The sequence below is a fragment of the Puma concolor genome, chromosome C1 (assembly GCF_028749965.1).
Source record: "Puma concolor isolate L17-30 chromosome C1, mPumCon1.1.hap2, whole genome shotgun sequence".
NCBI lineage: Eukaryota > Metazoa > Chordata > Mammalia > Carnivora > Felidae > Puma > Puma concolor.
In genome coordinates this window covers 100,279,649-100,301,579 of record NC_141674.1, presented here as the reverse complement: position 1 = coordinate 100,301,579, position 21,931 = coordinate 100,279,649, and the positions used below count along the sequence as shown (strand labels likewise).

Sequence of the window (21,931 nt, the reverse complement as noted above, 5' to 3'; positions counted from 1 at the left end):
CATGCAACAGCAGACGGAGAAACTAAGGCACAGAGAAGTTAAGTAACTCGACCAAAGTCAGCAGCGAGGATGTGGGAGAACCGGGGTTAGAACCCGGGCTGTGCCGAGTTCAGTTCGGCCACAACTTCCAGGAAGTTCTGCCATTGAATAAAGCACAATATGGGCCTCCACCGCAAGCACAGATTCAAGACTCCTGACAAGGGCTTTGTTTTTGTTTCCCGGAGAGAGGACGTGCTCGCCAGACGCCCGCTTCAAGGCTCGCGGGTCCTTTGCGGGGCTTTGGGAAGGGCCTGTGCTTCCCGCCGGCGGCCCCGGCAGCCTGCGTGTGAACCGCCGATTAACTTTGGGATCTGCCCGGCTCACACACGCCCCCTGTGCCCAGTCCTGGGGTGCCCCCCGTCCCCCTCCCCGGGCAGGTGCGCCTGGGCGGGAGCACCAGCCCACGAGCGCCCCGCCAGGCCCCTGGCCAGCCCCTTCTCCGCGGGCGGGGGAAGGGGCGGGCCCGGGGGCGGCGCCTCTTGCCCAAGCCCCCGCCCCCGCCCCGCGCGCGGCTCGCCCGGGTGCTGCGGGCCGGGCCGGGGGGCGGGGATTCGGGAGGGGCCGGAGCGCGGCTGCCGGTGCGGCTGCGGGGGGAGAGGGAGGAGGCGGCGCGTCCCCAGAGGCGTGCGCCCGGACCGCCGGCCGCCGGACGGACGCGCAGAGGGAGAGGGCCGGGGGCGAGGTCAGTATCCGGTGGGGGCGCGGGCTGCGCGCGAAGGGGCGGCGGCGCGGGCAGCCGGGAGCCCGGGGCAGGGGGCGGGGAGGGCGGTGGCGGGCGCGGGGCCGGCTCCGCTCCGGGGTCGGGCCCCAGACCCTCCCCTGGCCTGGCCACGAGGGCGCCCCGGCAGCGGAAAGCGCAGCCCCCCGCTCGCTTCGCCCTCCGTCTCTTTTCTTTCCAACCAGCGAAAAATAAACAGCCGGGAAGGTAAAACAATAGCGGGGCCACCTGGGACGCGGCGCGCGCGGAGCTCCCACGTTTGGGGCGGGGGCCGGAGGTGGAAGCGGGAGTGGCGGCCCCACGTCGAGCCCCCTCCCGAGCTGCCCCGCGGAGGGTGGGGCTCCCGGCGGCGCCGGGCTCGGCAGGAGGCGAAGGGAGTGCCCTGGAGTGAGCCGTGTGGGCAAAGTATTGCAGGAACCAGCAGGCTTCCCGCAATTGCCCGGCTCCGGGCGGGGAAACTGAGGCGGGGGCCAGTGGAGCGACTTGCCCAAGGTCAGAATGCACGGGTGGACGGTCCTGGTCCAGGAACGGGACCCGGGCGTCCGGAGCAGCCCGGCGCTCGGCCCCTCTCGGTTTTGTGGCGCTTGTGTGCGCCTTGGCTACATCTGTCTTGTGTTTCTTTCAGAAATCGGCTGGCATTGTGGGACCGGCTTCGCTTCGGCGCCGCCGAACGCCAACTTGCTTCGTTTGTTCTGGGAAGGTCTGGGGCAGGTGGCGGCCCCGTGACCTACCGTCATGGATGGAGACGGACTTTTGGATGAAGAAACCCAAACAGTCCGTGCTGTTCCCGGGCGATTTAGCTGTCAAAGGTTTTGACAAGACCTACCGTCTTCCCTTTGGGGAATCCGAATGAGGGAGCTTACAGACACCTTCACTGGGAAGCCAAGGACATTCCTGTATAATCAGCGGATGAAAGGATTTTCTCAGACTCTTTTTTCCCTTTTCCTCGAGGATTAGTTCACTGCAATCTACAATTCCAGTGGAAACCGCTAAGGCACAGGATGTGACAGAAGCCTAGAGGGCCTTCAGAATTGTTCTGGACCCTTCCTTTAGCGTAGGGTAGTTTAACACAAGCCACTGGCCGCCCTTCCCCCCTCCCCCCCATCTTGCCGATGATCTCTTCTCTTTAACCTCTTCTCATTTTTTGAGTTAAGTTCTGTTTCCAAAACTGCCCTCTGGAGCTATAAGTGGATTGCCAGAAATGAGAGATTAAGTGCGGAGAGAAGAGGAAGCGTCCTGTGTGGTGTCTCTTCTCCGCTGCCGACATGAAGTGCTTTTTTCCAGTGCTCAGTTGTCTGGCTGTGCTGGGTAAGTGTCTCCGCTTATCAGTGCGATCGATGTGAAAGTTTAACCTGCCGTTGGTTCCTGTAATTCCTTGTGGTTCTTTCCCATCAACACTTGGCTTTGGGGGACACCACGATGCAGCCGGTGTGTGTCACAGGTCGAAAGAGGAACCAGGAGGAACGATGGGATGTTGCCGGTTGTCTTTAAGAAGGAACATCTGCTGTCCTTGAAATGTCTGTCCCGGGCCCTGTGATGAGATTGCCCCCATCTGCCAGTTGGTGGTTTAGGGACTCCGTGTGGCTCGTGGGTTGGCTTCTCGTAGTGTCATAAACTTCACTGTCTTCCCTTCTGTGTTGGTCCACATCAGTTCCTAATTTGGAGTGGGCACGTTATTCTTACGGTGGGGAAAGTTGGTTTGGTGGTAAAGATGGTGTTTTTGTTTGTGTGTTTGTTTGTTTTTTGGGTTTTTTTTTTTTTTTTGGAGGAGAAAGTAGGCATGAGTGGAGTAGGGTGGTGAAGGGATGCGTTGCCCTGCCCAAGCGGTCTGGAGACTAAATGTGTGGGGGTACCTGTCTTATGTCCCCTCAGCAAGGAGCCTCAGACCGTAGTTCTGGCAGGAAGAGAGACCCGAGGAGTGGAAAGCTGCTTGGGAGGGGGTGTGTTCGGATTGGTGGGGGGGGGGGCCCGCTGCAGAAGGCCACAACGTCTAGAGCAGGACGACGAACTGTGGCCCTGAGAGGCGAACCCTTGTCACCTCTCTTGGGGATTCCCTCCTCATTGCAGAGGTCCCCCCTCCTTTGCCCACGCTCTCCATGCCGATGAGCACCATCTTAAGTGTGGCATTAGAGAGGACACATCTCGGGTCTAGGATAAACTCCCACGCCGGGATCTCACGCACCCTCCGTCTGTCTCCTCAGACCTCGCACACGAGCACACCCTCTGATCTCTCTGTATGGTTCTGTCCCTTGTGTTTGGAAGAGGGCATCACACCTGCCTCTGGTGTTTGCATCTCCAAATCTAGATATTTTGCATTTACGGAGTTTATGCCTGAGCTGCCGGCAGTGGAGATAGCTCTCATGCATTGTCTCTACCCATGCAAGAGTTCACAGTTGGGCGGAAAGAACGGATTTTGGAGTTAGAGAACTTGATTAGAATCTCAGTCTCATCACGTTTGCCATGCGAATCTCTAAAATGGGATGATACCTCCAAGGCCTGCCTTGCCAGTTCAAGGCTATAAGGTGTCCTAAATATCTCGACTGCTTTGAAACACGTCTGGGACACCTAATAAATGTTCAGTTGGTGGTTCTCAAACTTAGGCGCATGTTGGAATCACTGGGGGAGCTTTTTGAAAATTTCCATGTCCAGCTCTCTGCTCCCCTAGGTAATTCCAAGTGAAAGAAGCAGTGTGTGAGTTCATTAGAGCCAGCCCTCCCCGCCCTAGCACACACACAGACGCCGGTCTGGCGGCAATTTAGTCAGTGTTCTGCCCCGGTGGGGGTTAGGATCCAGTGTCCCGTGTCTCCTGTCTGTTCAGGCAGAGTTAAGGCAGGTAGCTCTGGGTTCGCCAGTCCTAAATAGCCTAGTGGTATTTGTTATACTGTATTTGTCATTCACTTAGTGTCTGGGTTTAAATCAGTAATTAGTGATTCATGTGGATTCACGAGGACAAACAAGGAAAGCCCTGCGGGGTTGGATGGCTAAGGTGGGAAAGAGGGTTGGGTGGAAGGGTGGGACCGGGGCTGGAGGAGGAACCGCCAAAGGCAAAACAGGGAACTGTGACTTTTGTGCCTTTTGTTTCTCCCGGCTGCTCTAGAAATGTGTGGCCTCCTGCGGGTCCCCCCCCCCCCACCTGCTGTTTGCCCTCTGGGCGACTCTGGAGTGGAGCTTGGGCACACTGTTATCTTCCCTCCACTCCCAGCTTCGTGTATAAACAGGTGTCGTGGGCCAGGAAATGAATGTCAAGGTGGCCTTGAAGGGGAGCAATGGCAGATGACCAGACGTGGGTGAGGGTGGGAAGGTTTCGTGCCTGGTGTTTTTGCACACACCCCTCCGGGGGAGTCTCATCTTCTCCCCTTCCCCTGCGACTCTCAGCATGGCCAGGAGGGGGTCTTGCCACTCTGCTGTTAACCTTGGAGAGCAGGAGGTGTTGGGAGGGAACAGAACCCAGGTTGGGGGTCGTACTTCCCGCTTGCGGTCTGGTGTGGGCTGATTCATGCGTCAGCATTCTTGCTGTGTAACGTAAATTAATGTGTAATTTCAAAGAGCAAAGAATCCTGAGGTTTTATGCTCCTGTGGGTCACACACACCTGGAATATAATTTTGTTTGTAAAAAGTAGGATAAGGCTGAGTCCTCTGGCACTGACATGGGTGCCGCCAGCCTCCAGAAATGGCACTTCGAGGCAGAACACCCTATGACAGTACGTGAGGGTGCGGACAGGACCATCTCTCACCTGCCTGCAACTCCCTCCACATCGTTAGGCCTGTGCTTTCTGCGCCCTTCCTTTGCCAGTGTCTGGGATTTGGATCAGCTTCCTCCTCTTCTGCCTGTCTGGGTGCTGAGTCCTGCCCTTGTCTTTGTCCTGCTGAAGCCACATGCGTACTGCTTCCTGCCTCCTTGACCACTGTGTCTTGTTTCTTTCTCTGGTAGCTCGGGGTGCCCCACCCAACTTGGGAGCCATTGGCTGCCACGGCCACCCTCGTTCCAATTCCAAAGCCATCTTTTGCCGGGGCCTGGTTGAGCCATGAGGATAGTAAAGTCACCAGTGCTGATGGGTGGAGACAGGGGCAGAAGATGAGGGGAGAGAGTAGGAGCATGCATGTGGAAAGGAGAGAATGAGGCTGTGGCTGTGCCTGGCAGCAGCCTGCATGAGTGACAGTGACATGGAAAGATGACAGCCACGTGGGAGAGACCGAAAAGGATTTGTGTTTGCAATAACAGGAAGGGGACAATCAGGAAAGATGAATATAAGCTTCAGGCACATGAAGCAGATTTCGGCTTTGCATAACCATGAGTAGTGATGCCCTCCTAGACCAATGCTGATGTTGCAAACAAGATGAAAGAGCTTTAAAAGTGTTAGCAAGGAGAAATGTAGGAGCTTGGAACATCTCCGGATCAACACAGGAGAGTCCGTGGCTGGCTAGTGGCCGTATGGGTTCTCCTACAGTGGGAGAGAATTTCATTGTAGAGTTTGGGCAGCCTCTCCCTTGAATAGGATGGGACTGAGGCAGTGATCACCTACCTCCCAGTCAGTTAGGGAAGGCTTCTTTGGGTAGAGGCCAGAGGGTTCTTCCGAAAGAGATCGAAAGGTACTTTGATGTTCTGATGAGTGTGAGCTCTGGGGCAGGACTCGTGATCAAAGGCAGAAGGGAGAAGCGAGGCAGTGTGGGGCAGTAGGGGGAAGAGCTCTGACGATGGTAATTTATGGATGAACAAACAGCATCCCCACCAGCTGTCCCAGGGGTGGTGCACTTCCCTTTCCTGGGGACCATTTAACAAGGGTGCTGGGGAGGGGAATTCTTTTTTTGGGGGTGGGGAGGGGCAGAGAGAGAGGGGGACAGAGGATCTGAAGCGGGCTGTGAGCTGACAGATGACAGCAGCCAGCTGGATGCAGGGCTCGAACTCACGAACTGTGAGATCGTGACCTGAGCTGAGGTCAGACGCTCAACGGACTAAGTCACCCAGGCGCCCCACCGGAGAAGGGAATTGTTGTCAGGAGGACTAGACGGGCCAGGATGCCTTTCAGCTGTGTGAATTATCAAGCCACCTCTGTGCACCCAGGGCTGTGAAGACGCCCCGGTCTCCTGCATTTTGCATAGCAGCAGAACAGTACCGCCTCTCCTGGCTCTGGCCTTTGCTGTGAAGCAAGCCCTATCTTGTTAAGTCCTCAGAATAGCCTCACTGGATAGATGTCTCACATGGTCACCTTTTTGTAGGTGGAGATACTGAGGTCCAGGGAGCTTAAGGAACTTGCTTCAGTAGACTACTGTCCCCCAGTTCCATACGGTGCTCCACAGTGGTGTGGAGGCCCCTTCTGTCTTGTTCCATGTGCATGCCTCCATTCCCAAGGTCATGGCATGGTCTAAGAAGGCTGTGCTGGCCCTAGCCTTCGGGGAGGAGGAGAAGGAATGGTGAAGGGCAAGACCTCCCAATTTAAGAACACTTCCTGAAAGTTGCACACATCTCTTTTTCTGCTTCTATCCCCATCGGCTAGAACTCGAGTACGTGACTGTATGTGACTGCCAGGTAGGCTGGGAAATACCATCCTTCATTCCGAGCGTACAGCTAAAAACAGGGTTGTGTTACTGCTGGGGAAGGAGAGAGCCAATTTTGGAGGGACGGCTATGGGCTGCCGGCAGAGTGGCAGAGCTAGTAAGCGGCAGCACGGGGTTTTGAAGCCAAGATCATTTGGTTCAAACCCTGTGCCCTTCCATGTCACCCGCTGCCCCTCTGTGAATACCCAGGCCCAGCCCCTGGCCTCTAAGAAGCCTTATCGGGAGGGCCTGAGCCAGATGAGCCAAGAGTTGTTACTCGGGAAGCAACATAAATCAGCATATGATTACGCAGGCAGTGTTGTGGTTTTAGCAATAGTCCTGTTCTGCAGTGTTTATAGAATGCTCATGTGCCAGTCACCGTTCAACCCTTCACAGAGCAAGCCCTTCTGTATTAAGGACCATCTCTGGCGTGTTCACTGCCGTAGCCCCAGAACTCGGCCTTCTGCGCGTACCGGCACAAAGTAGGCATTGAGTTGATTTTTTGGTTGAATAAATGGTTTCTGTGTCAGCTCCTTTGATCATGATAAGGAAACTCAAGGTTCAGGGAATTAAAATCATTTTGCTCAAAGGACAAGAGCTAGAGATTGGCTACAGGGCCTGGGCTTTTATACCACCCAACAGGGGTTCTTAACCTTTTTTGTGTCCCTGGGTCCTTTGAGCGGTCTGGAAAAGCCTATGGACCCTTTCTTTGGGTAACACTTTGAAATTCATAAATAAAAATACATCAACTAACAGAGGAAATGAGTTCTATTGAAATACAGTCATCAAAACATTAAACAAATTTGGGATCATAGCAATACGCTTCTTAGGAGCACATTAAATAACTAGCTCAAACAGCAGTTCTAACAATTACCGTAATTATGGCACAGTGAAGAATGAAAACGGTGTGTTGAGGCATCTGTGTCAACTGTGAGGTGATGTGAAGGCATGTGTGACTTGCGTTGTGACAGAGTCACAGGTCCTGGAGACATCGCCATGGTGGTTGCCTACATTTGTAATCAAACAGTTCGCATTCACTTAGAGGTTAGCTGCAAATAAAGCTGTCATTTTTTTTTTTTTTCTTCAAGTTCACATACCTCCTGACTTCCGTTCACGGACCCCTGTGAAGTTCAAAGTAAAGTTCAGGGTAGGCAGCGGTTGCTGGGAAGATGCTGTGTGAGAGGACTTTATTGGCTTTCAGAAACGGGCAGGGTTTCCACGCGGGGAGCGTTCTATTCCCAGTAGAGTCCTGATGGTGCTGAGGAGTCTGTGGTCATAATGGTGGTAGAGTGGCCCTTTAGGGTTCAGAGAAATGACTGTCAGGGGTCTTCAGGGTCCAGTTCATCTCGGATGGTGAGGACACAGAGAACTGGCTTCGACTGTAATGCGTTTGGGATTTGGGCTTAGACTGAGCCCCTAGGGCCCAGGCAGACCACTTCGGCGGAGCCCCGACCTAGAAACTGAATGAAGTGGCTTCACTGCTGGCCTCCCGTGGTCCCCGGCCTTGTGCCTCCTCTGTTATGGCTCCTTGATTAATATTTTGAGGTTCCTTTGGGAGCTCCTCATTTGCTATGATTGGACACCTGTTTCTTTGCGGCTTGGAAGTGAGCACAGCTAACTCTTCGTGAAGGGTTGGTTTTTAATTTAAGGAAATTTAGGACACCTGTGTGTGAATGCCCCTTGATTTTCAAAGAAATGAGTGGTTGCGTCAAAATCAAGCTTACATTTGTAGAAAATCACATGTTGCCAAATTCCTTCATCAGGAATGCTTTATTAAGTGGCTAATTGTGGGCCACAGTGGTGGGGACTTAACAAAGACTGTGGCAATGGACCTCCCTTAACTGGAACCTCCAATTAAGTGGGATTTTGTTTCTATTATTTTGAACTCCACTTTCCGAAAGGCCGAGTTCACAAGATGTGGTAGCGAGGATTTATTCTCGAAATGGGCTTCCAGGGCACCGTCAGTCCAGTCTCTACATCTTCCGCATCTGTAATTATAGTAGCAGAAGAGAATGATGAGCCTCAGGGCACTGTAAGATCCTAAATCACAGATTAAATTATATTAACTCTACTCAGGCTGGAAAGTGGTCAGATGTATTTCAAAAGCCTTTATAACAGGCTTTATAATAACGAGAGTTGAAGCAAAGTTTCTGTCTAATCCTCTGTTAACCCTTTAATTAAATTCATCCAAATACCCTATTCCCTGTCATCCCAGTGACCCAGGCTTTGCTGAACGCCACCCTGTCCCTGTCTTCTAGGGGATGATCATCTAAGGCCAGCCGTAAAACAAATGGTAAATCACTTTGCAAATGGAGAGGAAGACATTGATAGTCTGTGCTCTCTGAGGATGGAAGACAGGTGTCCTTTGGGGAGGGAGGGGCCAGGCAAGTTTGTTCTTGTTTTCAGCTCAGCAGGAGTAGTGAGGAAACTCTGTCCACGAGGGAGATTGAGGCTGGAGTAGCTTATGAGTGGTCAGTCTGGAAAGGCTTTCTGGAAAAGCTGGAATGTTAGACATTTCTTAAGTAATGGGAGAGCGAGGTCCTGGCAGAATTGTGGGGTGAAGGACACCCTGGGCACATCGGGCTGCTTTGAGAAGGCTTCTCAAGGGGTGGAGGAGCCTGAATGTCAGTGCGCTGGCTGGTAAGAATTGGAGCGGTCGGCATGAAGTGTGGATATTTGGGCCTGAGACAGAAGGAAGATACCAGAGAGCTGTAAGTGGGTACCTGGAGGACCACTGGCGAGAGAAGTGGTCCTCTGGAGGACCACTGGCGAGAGAAGGCCGGAGGTGGGGGTCCAGGGGACCTGTTCCTGCACCAAAGGACGAGCTGTCATGTACCCATCAAAAACCAGGGCAACGACATTCTGACAAAACTGTGAACTCAAACTGCTGTCCTGACTTCTAGTGGTGGCATCTTCCCCTTGACTTTCAGGTCCCTAGGCCTTCCTTTCTTAAAATGGGGCAAAAGATCCAATACCAGTTGTGTGTTCTTTCCCGTTATGATGCCTTGATGTCTGGGAGCATGTTCAGCATTGCCTTAAGTTGGCGTTATTTTTGTGTATTTGCTACTGTTTTTGTTTGTAATACCCATTTTCCCATTCTCTGGAGCACAGTCCATACCTCCTTTCTCATGGTGTCTTCAGAGAACGCCGTCTCTGCCCGCAGGGCACCGGATCCTGCCTGTGGTGTGTTGGGGACAGAGATGTGTCATGAGGCAGGCTGCTGACCTCCTTCTCACGGACCCCTTTTATGAACTTCCCTTCCCTCAGGAGCCCCATACATTTGAAATCCTCTGTCTGTCAGCAGTAAGTAGTAATTAATCTGTTTTTCCTATGTGGTAACCAGTATGGCTGCTCACCCTTGGTAGAGTGATGTAGTTCATCTCTGCAGCAAAATTAATCTGGCACTCTGCTTAGTCCATGACCAAAGGACCCACGTGGCCTTGCCTGTTAGGTCTTAGCCTTGTGTCTCCATGATAGGGGAAGTGTTGTCATTGTTAGGTGTTTTGAAATGTCCAAGGTGGCCGGCTTTCTGACAACCCCACGGGTTACTTTGAGAACCCCAGGGGACATGGATACCCTCGATGGTGTTTGCCATTAATTGGTTGCTTTGGTGACCTCGATTGACTTTGCTAGGGCGACTTTCCGTAGAAAGAGGAACGGGAGACTGGAGTTGAGTATTCATTGCTACAGGTCAAACTACACCTGTCCTGTTCAGGGACATCCTACTCCTCTTTTTGTTTTTTTTTTTTTGTTTTTTTTTTTTAATTTTTTTAACGTTTATTTATTTTTGAGACAGAGAGAGACAGAGCATGAACGGGGGAGGGTCAGAGAGAGGGAGACACAGAATCTGAAACAGGCTCCAGGCTCCGAGCTGTCAGCACAGAGCCCGACGCGGGGCTCGAACTCACGGACCGCGAGATCATGACCTGAGCCGAAGTCGGCCGCTTAACCGACTGAGCCACCCAGGCGCCCCTTAAAAGACTTGCAGAGAAACTTCACAACGTCTTAGATGTAACAATGCCATCAATCTTAAATGTCACTGAAGACTTAATTTGAATTAAGTCGTAATTTAAAACAGCAAATACGGTGCTTTAGGGTAACGTGTTGAATAAAAGTAAGGTCCTGAGAGATTGGTTTCAATTTCAGAAGGTAGATTATATTTGTTTGCTTTGTTTTTTTGGATTTTAATTTGTTGACAGAGGTAACACGGGAATATAGTTCTGTTGTAAAAAGTCTAAACGGTACAGACAGAGAGTAAAATGTGCAAGTTCCCCTCTCCACCCCATGCCCCTTATTGAGGTCTGATATATGTTCTTGACAGTTTGATATATATTCTTCCAGGTCTTTTTCTATAATTTCTATGCATGCATACTCACGCAGATATAGATTTTTTTTTCTGACATAAATGGAATCATGTAGAACGTATTGTTCAACCACTTGATTTAAAAAAAATTTTTTTTTCAACGTTTATTTATTTTTGGGACAGGGAGAGACAGAGCATGAATGGGGGAGGGTCAGAGAGAGAGGGAGACACAGAATCGGAAACAGGCTCCAGGCTCCGAGCCATCAGCCCAGAGCCCGACGCGGGGCTCGAACTCACGGACCGCGAGATTGTGACCTGGCTGAAGTCGGACGCTTAACCGACGGCGCCACCCAGGCGCCCCCAACCACTTGATTTTAAAGGGGTGATTTGCCTCACTGTTTTTTCAGGCTTAATTTTATGGCCATATCAGAACTGATTTGGTTATTTTATAGCTAGTTGGAACTGTAATTTGTGAAATCAGTGGGGGAGTAGTGAGCCTCATTCAATAGCTATATCGTGGAATAATTTTGTCCTGATGTATTAAGGCAAGAGTCATAATAAAAACACTGCCCTTAAATTTTAATGTATTTAATGAAAATAATTGACTTGTTTATTCGGACTCTTTTTTCCCCAAGCACATAAATTTAACAAATTGAGTACACACATATTTTGTTGACTGTTTTCATTATAATTTTGAAATTATGTTGAATGAAAATGAAGCCTATTTAAAACTTGTTAAGAGGACAAGCATAAATATTGGGTTTGGGGTCTAATTCAGTCAAGTTCTTTATTTGTTCATAGACTGGGGGAAAACTGGACAAGTTTTTCTGCATTTTCTTAAAAAAATTTTTTTTAACGTTTATTTATTTTTGAGAGAGAGAGAGAGAGAGAGAGAGAGAGAGAGAGAGAGAGACAGAGTGTGAGCAGGGGAGGGGCAGAGAGAGAGGGAGACACAAAATGGGAAGCAGGCTCCAGGCTCCGAGCTGTCAGCACAGAGCCTGACATGGGGCTTGAACTTACAAACCGTGAGATCATGACCTGAGCTGAATTCGGATGCTTAACTGACTGAGCCCCCCAGGTGCCCCAGTTTTCCTGCATTTTCAGTTCCCAAGTGATTCTTCCGTGTAGAATGAATTGGACTAATGTTGCCACTGAGGTTGCTGGCTACCAGACATTTAAGACCTTAACCTAAAAGAGCACTTTTTCCTCTAGCCCTGCAGAAGCGGCTGTTTCTGTAAAAAGATTATCATTTCAAAGTGTTGGGTTACTTCTCAGGTTCGCTGGTTATGACTGTCTTTAAATCCCTGGGAGCACATGCAGGTTTCTTGGATCGTTCACCTTTACACCAGATTTTTAAAATAGTTACCGTTTTGGAGGGATGGTCATTGGGTTCACATGTCCAGTCTGCTTTTCTTCAACAGCAGGGTTTGATGTTCCTACCGCCCATCCCAAGACCACTGTTCCATTAGAAACTACTTGCAACACTTTCCTAAAAAGGCTATTTATCTGGGGTGCCTGGGTGGCTCAGTCGGTTGAGCGCCTGACTTCGGCTCAGGTCATGATCTCATGATTCGTGAGTTCGAGCCCCACGTTGGTCTCTGTGCTGACATCTCAGAGCCTGGAGCCTGCTTTGGATTCTGGGTCTCCCTCTCTCTCTGACCCTCCCCTGCTCATGCGCCATCTCTCTCTCTCTCTCAAAAATAAATAAACATTAAAAAAATAATAAAAAAAAAAGACTTTATCTGTTCATTCAGCAAATATTTGAGTGCTGGCTACAAGCAGCTCATTGTTCCGTTTTCTCACGTACCAGGAATTAAAAGGTATAATCATGACACATGTTCTAAGAAGTCACCTGATCTGTATTTTTTTAATCTTTTAAAAAAAATTTTTTTTTCAACGTTTATTTATTTTTGGGACAGAGGGAGACCGAGCATGAACGGGGGAGGGGCAGAGAGAGAGGGAGACACAGAATCGGAAACAGGCTCCAGGCTCTGAGCCATCAGCCCAGAGCCCGACGCGGGGCTCGAACTCACGGACCGCGAGATCGTGACCTGGCTGAAGTCGGACGCTTAACCGACTGCGCCACCCAGGCGCCCCAGTATTTTTTTAAATCTTAATAAATAGATTAATTAAAAACACTCTGACATTTGGGAACTCTTTTCTGTCCCTGAGGTGCAAAATCTTTTCTCTTCCTGTTACTTAACGTCTTTTCCTCCTGGTTTGTTGTCACCTCTTTAGCAGTGGTGATTACACATACCCCATCGGCTGTGACAAAGGGCCCTTGATGACTAAAAGAGGAGTACCAGTGATTGGGGGAGATTGGGGTGGGTGGCCCAGCGAGGGCAGATTCTTTCTTTTGAAAATACACAAATATCCCAAGTCCTGGAGATGTAGAATGCCCTTATTAACTGTGGGGGATATTGTCTGTCTGTGGGAACTGGGAATCTCACTCTTAGCTCTGAATTTCTAGAAAGCCGGAACAGAAGAGAACTAGAGCAGTCACATACTTGTCGTCAGACAGGAGACACATCCACACCGGGCTTTCTCCTGAGCACCCTTATGTTGGGGGTGTGGTGGCGGGAAGGTTGCTACGTCCCCGACCTAGGACTCCACCTCCCTGCTTCCCAGTAGAGCCTTGGGAGGAGAGGCTGTGGGGACAGCTCAGGGCCCTCTCCATGTCGGCCCCATTTTCCAGAAACTGTTGGGTTGTCTCAGTGGGATCCAGGCTCTTGCCAGGTGCCGTCATCTGACCTGGGGCTGACCCTCCCCACGCATCCATCCACTTCTCTCCAGCTTCACCAGCGCTGCTCCTGTCTCCACCAGTTCCCTGAGACTCGGGGTTGGAAACTGTGCCTGGTGGGAGTCCCCTCCACCCCAAAGCTGGTGGCCGCTGCTCCGCAGAGCGTCTGGGACAGGGCGCCATCCTTCTCGGAGGCCTTTCTGGCGTTCGTCATCGGTTTTGTTCCGCGGTGGTTTTGTGTTGGTTTGGGGATGGCTGGTCTGTTGGGAATTCTGCTTCCCAGATGGACACGTCTCCAATAAACTATAGGGAGTGACTGTGCAGGTAGAGTCATTCTGTCTAGGCTCGTTCCGAAACCAGGCAACCCTCTTTATGATGCTGTTTGGAAATGATGTGCTGAACAGTTTCTTAATGTCTTCTGATGTTTTAGTACAGAAGATGGCATGGTGGACCGTTTTGCCGTCTGCCTTCTATTATTTCGTTACAGAAACACAAGATCACATCTGAGCGCCTTGCCTGGTTCTTTCTCCGTCCCTCTGTTGGAACGGGGGCTGTGGCCCCTAGCCGGGTGTCCTGGCACCTTTCTGGCTAGAGGAACAGCATCTGTAACTCCTGTCTCACGCTTGTATGAATCCAACTCTTCTGAATAGCTGTCCCCTCACACACCCTCAGCGGACTTCTCGAAGGGAGGAAGGACACAGAGACCTCAAGTGCCTCTAGGCTTGAATGTATTTTGAAAGGATCCTCATGGATCTCACATGTAATCCTTTTATCCTAAAGGGGAATTATTCTGGGGGTGAGGAAAAGACTGCCGTGGCCTGGGTTGGGGGAGAGTGGTAGAAGGACTGGAAAACGCCCCGAACAGAAGAGAGAGTCTCTGGCATACACAGTCTTTGTTTTAAAATTAAAACATTACGTAATACAAACATTTGCCTTCCCACTTTTACCCCTGCCACAGAAGAGCTGTCATTTCCCATATTTGGAATTTGGGGAGAGACAGGCCTCATTCGAGGACAAGGCCGGATCCAGTCTATGCTTTGGGGGAAAGTAAGTAAATATGAGAGCCTTGAGGGCTGCGGTATTTATGGTGAATCTATGATTACTGCATGTGCCTCCTTGTCATGATTTATTCAGCAGCCCCTGACGTCCTGGTGCTGATGCCGTGCCCATCAGTAATCTGACTCCTGTTTTCTTCTCCATATTTTGCCTTTTGCAAATGTATAGGCATTCGGCTTTAATCAAGTAGGCTTTTACTCTGTCATCTGTAACGGGGCTGACTGAAGTCATGTGGAGGATTTTAAGTAACTAATCTCTTAAGACATTCAGAGCATAATCTCCCCCACGCCTTGCTCATCCTGCCTGCATCGGGGAGATTTGCAGGGTTCTGCAAAGGAGGCAGGATGGGGACTTTGGCATCCTTCGGAGAGACCGGGTTGTCCTCCTTGCCGGCGACGGGCTTTTGTTTGCTTTTGGCGTGGGGACAGGGTCTGCTGATGATTTGCCATGTCGAGAGAGTTCAAGACGCCCCGTGAATGTGACTAGTGTGTTAGCAAATCTCGGAGCCGGTGCAGAGAACGAGAGGCCAGATGCGCACGGAGATACCGTCCAAGCTCATTGGTGTCTGTGCAGTGCGGCCGGGGCTGGCTCTCAAGGAGAGGCTGCGAGGTAGATAAGAGGCCTGCTGGTCCACGGTGTTCACTGACATTTGTCATTACATTACATTATATCAGATCCGTGACAGGTTCGAGGGTGCAGGACCTAAAACTTTCACGTGCTCTGCTTATCATTGGAATGTGACTTCATGTGCGTCGTTTATTAGACTAAACTGGATTACAGTTTCTTTTCACATCGTCCTTTCTTGATTTTCTGGTTTCAACCCCTTTCTGATGTTGGCTCAGTTTCTTGCTGTCAGAAGTGTCCTGCAGAGGAATTTGGCGAACTGCAGGTTCAGACTTCGGTACTTTGTCTTAATGTGACGGTAAAATCCCTAGCAACATAGACTAACAAAGAGGATTGGTTTGAATCAGTAAAATGTTAGAATTACCAAATATTTTTCAAGAACTTCGCTGTTATTACTTTTAAGTAAATACTGTAACTCAAACTAGGCTAATCGAGCGCCTAATAAAGATCCTTAGGGGATCCTGCTTTAGGAGAGAAATAAGAATGATTTGCAATTAGCGCACCAATTGTTTATGTAAATGGAGTTTCTGAAAAACTGGATTGTGCTTGAAAACAGTTTGTTCTCTTAAGTATTTTAAATAGTCCCTATGAAACCCTGTGTAATACACTGCCGGTCAATTATATGTGGTATAAATACCTGTTTCACGAAGACCTAATTTGACATTATTAGCAATATTGGAATTTCCAAGCTAGTGGAGTCCCTGATCCTTACCCCCCAATTCTTCCACAGCACCTGCACGTGTGTATTTTAACATGAATTAGTAAATTTAACAACTATCTAATGTGTTCTGCTGTGTGCTTGGCAGTGTGTTCTATAGAAAAGACAGCAGCCAGCACCCTTATGTAGCTTACAGGCTAGCAAAGAAATCAAGCAAGTCCACAAATAAGTACACGTATAATTAATTATAGTAGTGAAGCTGAACGGTGTATTACTTTTTAATTAGCGGTCTAACGCACCAGACTGTAAGTTCCATCGGGACAGGGATTGTATCTGTGTGTTGTTTGTTGATCATGGCATCCCAAGCCCCTCCTTCACCTCTTGCCTGGCGTGGAGTAGATATTAGGTTGAATTGTGTGACATTGCCACGTTAGTAGGTCAGAAACCATTGAATATCAACAGCGTCATATGGTTCAACGTACTAGTTGTTGAGTCAATATGTATCGAATGTTGACTGTGCGTTGTAATCAATGAACTCTGGGAGCATGCTGCGTTTCACACGGTTTTCTTCAGCCAAGGACATGCTTGCTACCCTACTGGAAAAGGAATTTTAAAATTTCAAAGAGCTGAAACTCAGGGACCTGTGATGTAGATAGGGTGCCTCGATGGGACTTTGGAGCCTTGTGTTTGGTATGGTTTCTGTGCAGTTCCTGGCACGTTTCCCAGGCTCAGGTGCTGTCAGCAGCCCAGAGAATCTGGGAGAGGTTGTGGGAAAAGCTGACATGAAGGAGGAGATCTGAGCGGGATGGCCCCAGAGAAAGGAGGGAGGGGAGACCTATCAGCAATGGAAAGACCCGTCCCTTTAGTCCAGAGTCAGAGGGAGCCCTCGCTTTTACGGCCCAGACCTCACGTGTTCTCATATTCAACGCATTTGTGTGTGCCCACGAAGTGCCCAGTTACTTGCTAGGCACCGACTGTCCTCATTGTGAGCCTCCTTTGTGCCTGATGGGTTGTGGGCTGGCTGTAGATCGCTGGCCCATTGGAGGCAAGGGTTGAACTGAGGAGAAGGCCCAGCTGGGCCCTGCTGGGAGAAGCCTGGTGCTCTGGCCTGTGGCCTACTCCGTATCTGTGGAACTGGGAGTCGGGTCCAGCCTAGGGCTTGGACCGAAGCTTCCCCAAACCTCCTCTGCTAAGTACTTTTTTTGCATCTGTTTGGATTTGTTGGCCTTCTCTCCAGTTTCTCTGCACAAATGTCCAATTGTGTCCACTCTATTATCATGCTATTTTCTCACACCCACAGGATAATTTCTAGTTCAGCTCAATTCCACAGCTCTTTGTTGAGCACCCTTATGTGCCAGCACAGGATGGGGGTGGCAAGTGAGGAAAACACAAATATGTGACATCGGTCCCTGCCTCTGGCAGATGCCGTTGGTTGCCTACGTGGCAGCCGTTCTTTTCTTGACGGCGGAGCCCTGACTTGGTTTGAAGGTCATGCCTCTCTCTCTGTGCTACTCAAGGAAAAGTGACCCTGCTTCCAGCTCCAGAATAAAAGTCGACTGATCTAAGCCAGTCATAAAGGCCCATAGTTTAGACATGGGCGTTTGGCAGAGTTTTGGCCAGTGAGATATGAGGAGAAGTCTGCTGTGGGGATTCTGGGAAAAATGTCTTCTCTTAAAAAGAAACACAGAAGGGGCACCTGGGTGGCTCAGTCGGTTAAGCGTCAACTTTTGGTTTCGGCTCAGGTCATGATCTCGAGGTTCGTGAGTTCGAGCCCCGTGTCAGGCTCTGTACTGACAGTGTGGAACCTGCTTGGGATTCTCTCTCTCCCTCTCTCTGCCCCTCCCCCACTGGTAATATCTCTGTCTCTCTCTCAAAACACACACACACACACACACACACACACACACACACACACACACACACAGGAGGAGGACAGCTCCTTCCACTAGATTCTTGGAAATGAGGCAGCCATCTTATCACCATGAGGAAAGGAAGTCTATTGAGCCCTCAGAGGTGAGGAACCAGGGTCCTTGATCACAGAACCACTAAACACTGACAGCCTGGCCTCCATACTTTCTGTCTTCTCTGTTGCAGCCAGTCGAGTTGGTGTTTTTGGCTACTTATAGTTGACGGCAACCTGTATTAGACTCTCCCTCAAAGGAGCAGGAAATAAGGATTTGTTCTCATAAAACAGTACGATTCAGCTTATCATCCACAGGCACACTATTCAGAGCCAGCGTTCAGCCCCATGGTGAGCCAGAAGGGAGAGAGGGAAGTCCCTTGGCCGGCAAAGCTGGAGCAAGGAGATTGTATTTGGAATGGATCCTGAGGTGGGATTAGGATTTGTGTGGGAAGAGCAGGAGGACATTCCGAGCAGCGGATGGCATGAGCAGACTTGCAGAGATAGGAGTGGCCAAGGCGCTGTCAGAGAACGGCGAGATTACGTCCTAATTCCACAGGCAGATTCTAGAGCACGGCGAGCTGCAGGCTTAGAAGGTGACCCTTGATGGATGCAGTGAGAGGCGTTGTGAGCAGGGGAGAAGCTAGGAATGGGGACCTTGAGGGGGAGGGGGAGGCCACCATGTGCCGGGTCGGTTAGAAGGGAAGACAGCAAAAGCTGAGTGGAATAATTCGGTTATAGGTGGTGAGGTTTGAGGTGACAGCAGTAGGAAATAGAGGAAGATATCGGAGGAAAATTGTAAAGGAGTGAAGGAACTGCTGAGAGACGGGTTGATTGAATGCGGAGAAAGGGGGACATCTAGAAGCTGCCTCTGAGTGTTTGAGCGTGATGACATAAAATGGACATTTGAAAGAGGGGATCGATTTTAGGACGATGCTGTCTGGTCTTTGCCACTGAGGCTTTGAGGTAATGATGGAAGACCTAAGTAATGGGACCTTGAATTCATCTGAAAATACGGGTCAGGCCTTGGGAATGAGAGGCCAGGGCTTACGATGATGTGTCAGGGACAGCGCAGATACACGCATAGCCCTCCAGATCTGCACAGTTTTGTGGGGTCATGTGCCTGTTCTTAGACAGTAAAATGGGTGAGGAAGTGGCAGGTGTCATCTCCTGGCGGAGGCAGCTAAGAACCAGTATTCTTGCATTTCTTCCCCCCCTTCCCCTCCCCCCCAGGCCCAAGCATCCTGGGGGCCAAGGGCCACGGGCCTCGGATACCGTCACAGGGGGAGGAGGGCCTCCTTCCAGCATAAGACTTTGATTGTTCTGCCCTTGGCCGGGAAGTCGTGGTGGTGGAAGCCAGACCTGAAGCTGTAACAGAGTGGCGCTGCTCCCTGCTGCTTGTGCAGGGTCCAGGTGATACGTGGTCTTCAGGTTACGCTTCAGCACCTACTTCTGACACGGTTTGCTCAGAGGTCTGCGTGGAAGGGGTTAGAGCTCACCGGCTGCCTCTCGTTCTACCTCCGGGGCTTAGTGGTCTTGGAGGGTGAGTTTACTTCTTGCCTCTAATACCAAAGCCTTTTAGCTTTCCAGGGTAGTGGCTCCCTGCCCACGAGCTGTGGTAGGGAGACGGACGCTCTCTCCAGGGGTACCAGCGTGTCCAGTGGCTTGTGTAGGGGAACGTTTCGGTGGCCGGTATCCACTGGTGACCAGCTTGAGCGTCTCAATCATCGGTGGGTCTAGACAGGGAGCTTCAGGAAAAAGTTCCAGAGCTCCACGGTAAGCTAAGAACGAGGTGCAAAGCCCAGTTTTTTTAACCTTCCTCTTCTCAGAAGATTGGAAATGTGCCTTTTCTTAAAGGCTCGGGAGTGTGTGGAGCAAGGCAGGCCCTGGGCCCAGACCACTCTTTGCTACGGCCGGGTTCATGTTGCCGGGCTGACTCACACTATTTTCCTAAGGGCAGGGGCCCTGATGAAGCGCTGGGAGGCATTTGACATCTGGTTTTCGTCAGGCAGCGAGTAAAAGTGCAGATGCCGAATCTGATCTTGCCTTAAACAAAGCAGAGCTGGATGCAGGGGAAGGGCCTTTGTGAGGCGCCTCTCCTGCTCCGGGTGCGATCTCTGGTGCGCTCTGTTTCTCGTCCAACTGGAAACTTGGAGGCCCACGGAGACCCAGCAGAAAAGCCTTCAGACGGAGGGATAGCCAGGCATTGGCCCCTCGGGCTTGTCTTTATGAATTTGAAAACTGAACGACATGGAGGGACCGTTCCTCTGTCTAACGTTTTTTTAAATTTGTCTTCCACTTTCAACAAAACCGAGGTGTCCTGAGTATTTGTGGGTACCGGTCTGTTCATGGGTAGCCGCCCTTATTTTACCCACTGCTCTCCCTGTTTCCTCTGACAGGCCTAGAAGGTCCACGTGTCGTCCCAGGAGGAGATGACACCAAAGCCATCTGTCAGCCTGGCCTTTTCCTTTGTCCATCTGTCCTTCCAGTCACCCTTCCATCTGTCTAGCCAGGCCACATTCAATAAGCATTTGTTAGGGAGCCGGCAGTAGGATTTGGGGCAAGCTACTTAACTCTTCTAAGCTCCCATTTATTTCCTCATCTGTAAAACAATAGGAGCCACTCATGTGGGTTAGTGGGAGAATTGAATGGGGCCACCCTAGGGAGAGAGCCCTTGGCACGTGCCTGGTGCCTGGTAAATGCTCAGCGGAAGTTGTCCTTTAGGACCAGGGGGCCTCCCTGGTCAGCTGACTGGTGGCAGGTTGCCTTGGCCATTTGGAGATTGGATTTAAGCCACAGTACATAGTTGCTGAGCCGTTAATGCAAGACCTTTGGACCACATTGTCACATTGTCGTCACATTCCTTAGGCTATCTTGCCGTTCTTGTTTCAGTCTGGGCGAGGCCACCGTAGCAGGGCTCCAAGAATCTCTGAGCCTTTGAACATATCCACTGGCCGCGGAGTGTCCACCAGCCTTGGCCTCATTTGACGTTGAGAGCCGCGACAGCTCTGAGGGGGTTTCCTCACCCCGTTGATTGGGCCCTACCCCCTGGGGCTCGCCTGCCTGTCTGCCCCACCTCTTTTGCCACCCGCCAGCCCTCTGCCTCTGCGCCTTGGCTTAGGCGGTGTGTCAGCCGGCCTCGCTTCCAGCCTCCTCTATCTGCTCAAGCTCCTGTTTCTGTCCGAGCTCCTGTTCTCTTGCCTGTTCTTCAGGATTTCCCCCATTTTGCGTTCTTTTCCAGTGCTCTCAGGGAGCGGTGTTGATGTCATTTCACGCACCGTGCTGGGGTTTATGGAAAGAATGTGCGTTGGCATTTGAGTGTAAGGAATCCTAGAGTATCTGTTTAGAGTGTCCTGCGGAAGTGAGTTGTTTATTGCTGGCTGGCGTGCTGGGGTGTGGGGGGGCGGGGCTTGGGGAAATGGATACCTGTGTTACCTGGGATAGCATCCCCTGAAGCACAGGGACCCCACAGGCAAGAGTAGGCTGGCCAGTGCCGGACTTTCCTGCTGGTGGCAGTGGCTCCTGACCCGAGGGAACCCCAGTGTTTGCTCCCCTCCCTTCCCTTGTTGTCCAGACTTCGCCGTCTCCCTCCTCTAGATTTCTCCACTGACAACTCACTTGCTTTTGCCTCTGGTGACGTTGGTATCCTGTGAATACTCTTCAGTGGCCGCTTTCTGCCTCCCTCCTACTCTCCTCCAGTGACTTGAGGAAATTCTCGCCTGCGCTCTTTATGAGCCAGAAACTACCCGTGTCGCGGCTGGTCAGCGTATTGTGCTAAGAGGAACTTGTGAAGTAAAACGAGACACACTAACGAACTGGCACCTTTTGCTTCCGAGCCTTTGAAAGTTCCTAGGAGTCTTGCGGGTCCATGCTTTCTGACCTCAGCCCCTAGAAGTCTCTGGCTCCCCCTGAAGGCAATGATAATGGCATTTACCCAGGAGCCAGGCACGGGAATGCACTGTCCTGGCGCCTGTGGGAAGTGACGGGGAGTGGCCGAAGCTGGTGTTCCGTGTCACAGAGCCCAAGGGTTCAAACGGCAGTGGGAACAAGCCACAGTGTTTTATAAAGGAGACTTTGTCCTGCTCTAGCTCCACTCTGTGTTTAAGCTGGCGACAGGAGGAGATGATGCAGTTGTGGGCAGGCACTTGCACGACCTCTCATTAAGGCAGGCGAAATGAGAGGCCTGGAGGGCCCAGCCAGGCTGGCCTTGAGCAAAACGGTCCACAGCTGTCCGGCCCTTGCCACCCCCTCTGTGCTGTTCTCGGTCTCCCCACTCCACCCCCCCACCCAGCCCCCGAGCAGCCATATCCACGGCTTCCCTCTACCCTGTGTCCCACTCAGGCTACAGCCTGCTCTCC

The 21,931-nt window shown here is 51.0% G+C and overlaps 1 protein-coding gene across 5 annotated transcripts in view; it reads left to right on the top strand.

The window, feature by feature from the left end:
* Window positions 1–591: 591 nt before the first annotated feature.
* Window positions 592–21,931, top strand: part of IGSF3 (immunoglobulin superfamily member 3) — a 94,514-nt gene continuing 73,174 nt past the window's right edge. For 3 of the 5 annotated variants that reach the window (XM_086717927.1, XM_086717926.1, XM_086717921.1), the window contains exons 1-2: window positions 592–721; window positions 1,383–2,065. In XM_086717927.1, the coding sequence (XP_086574053.1) occupies window positions 2,023–2,065 (43 nt within the window). In that variant the 5' untranslated portion in view covers window positions 592–721; window positions 1,383–2,022. Of the gene's footprint in view, window positions 722–812; window positions 965–1,106; window positions 1,250–1,382; window positions 2,066–21,931 lie in introns of those variants that run through there. The other 2 variants (XM_086717922.1, XM_086717923.1) reach the window with 2 other exon arrangements.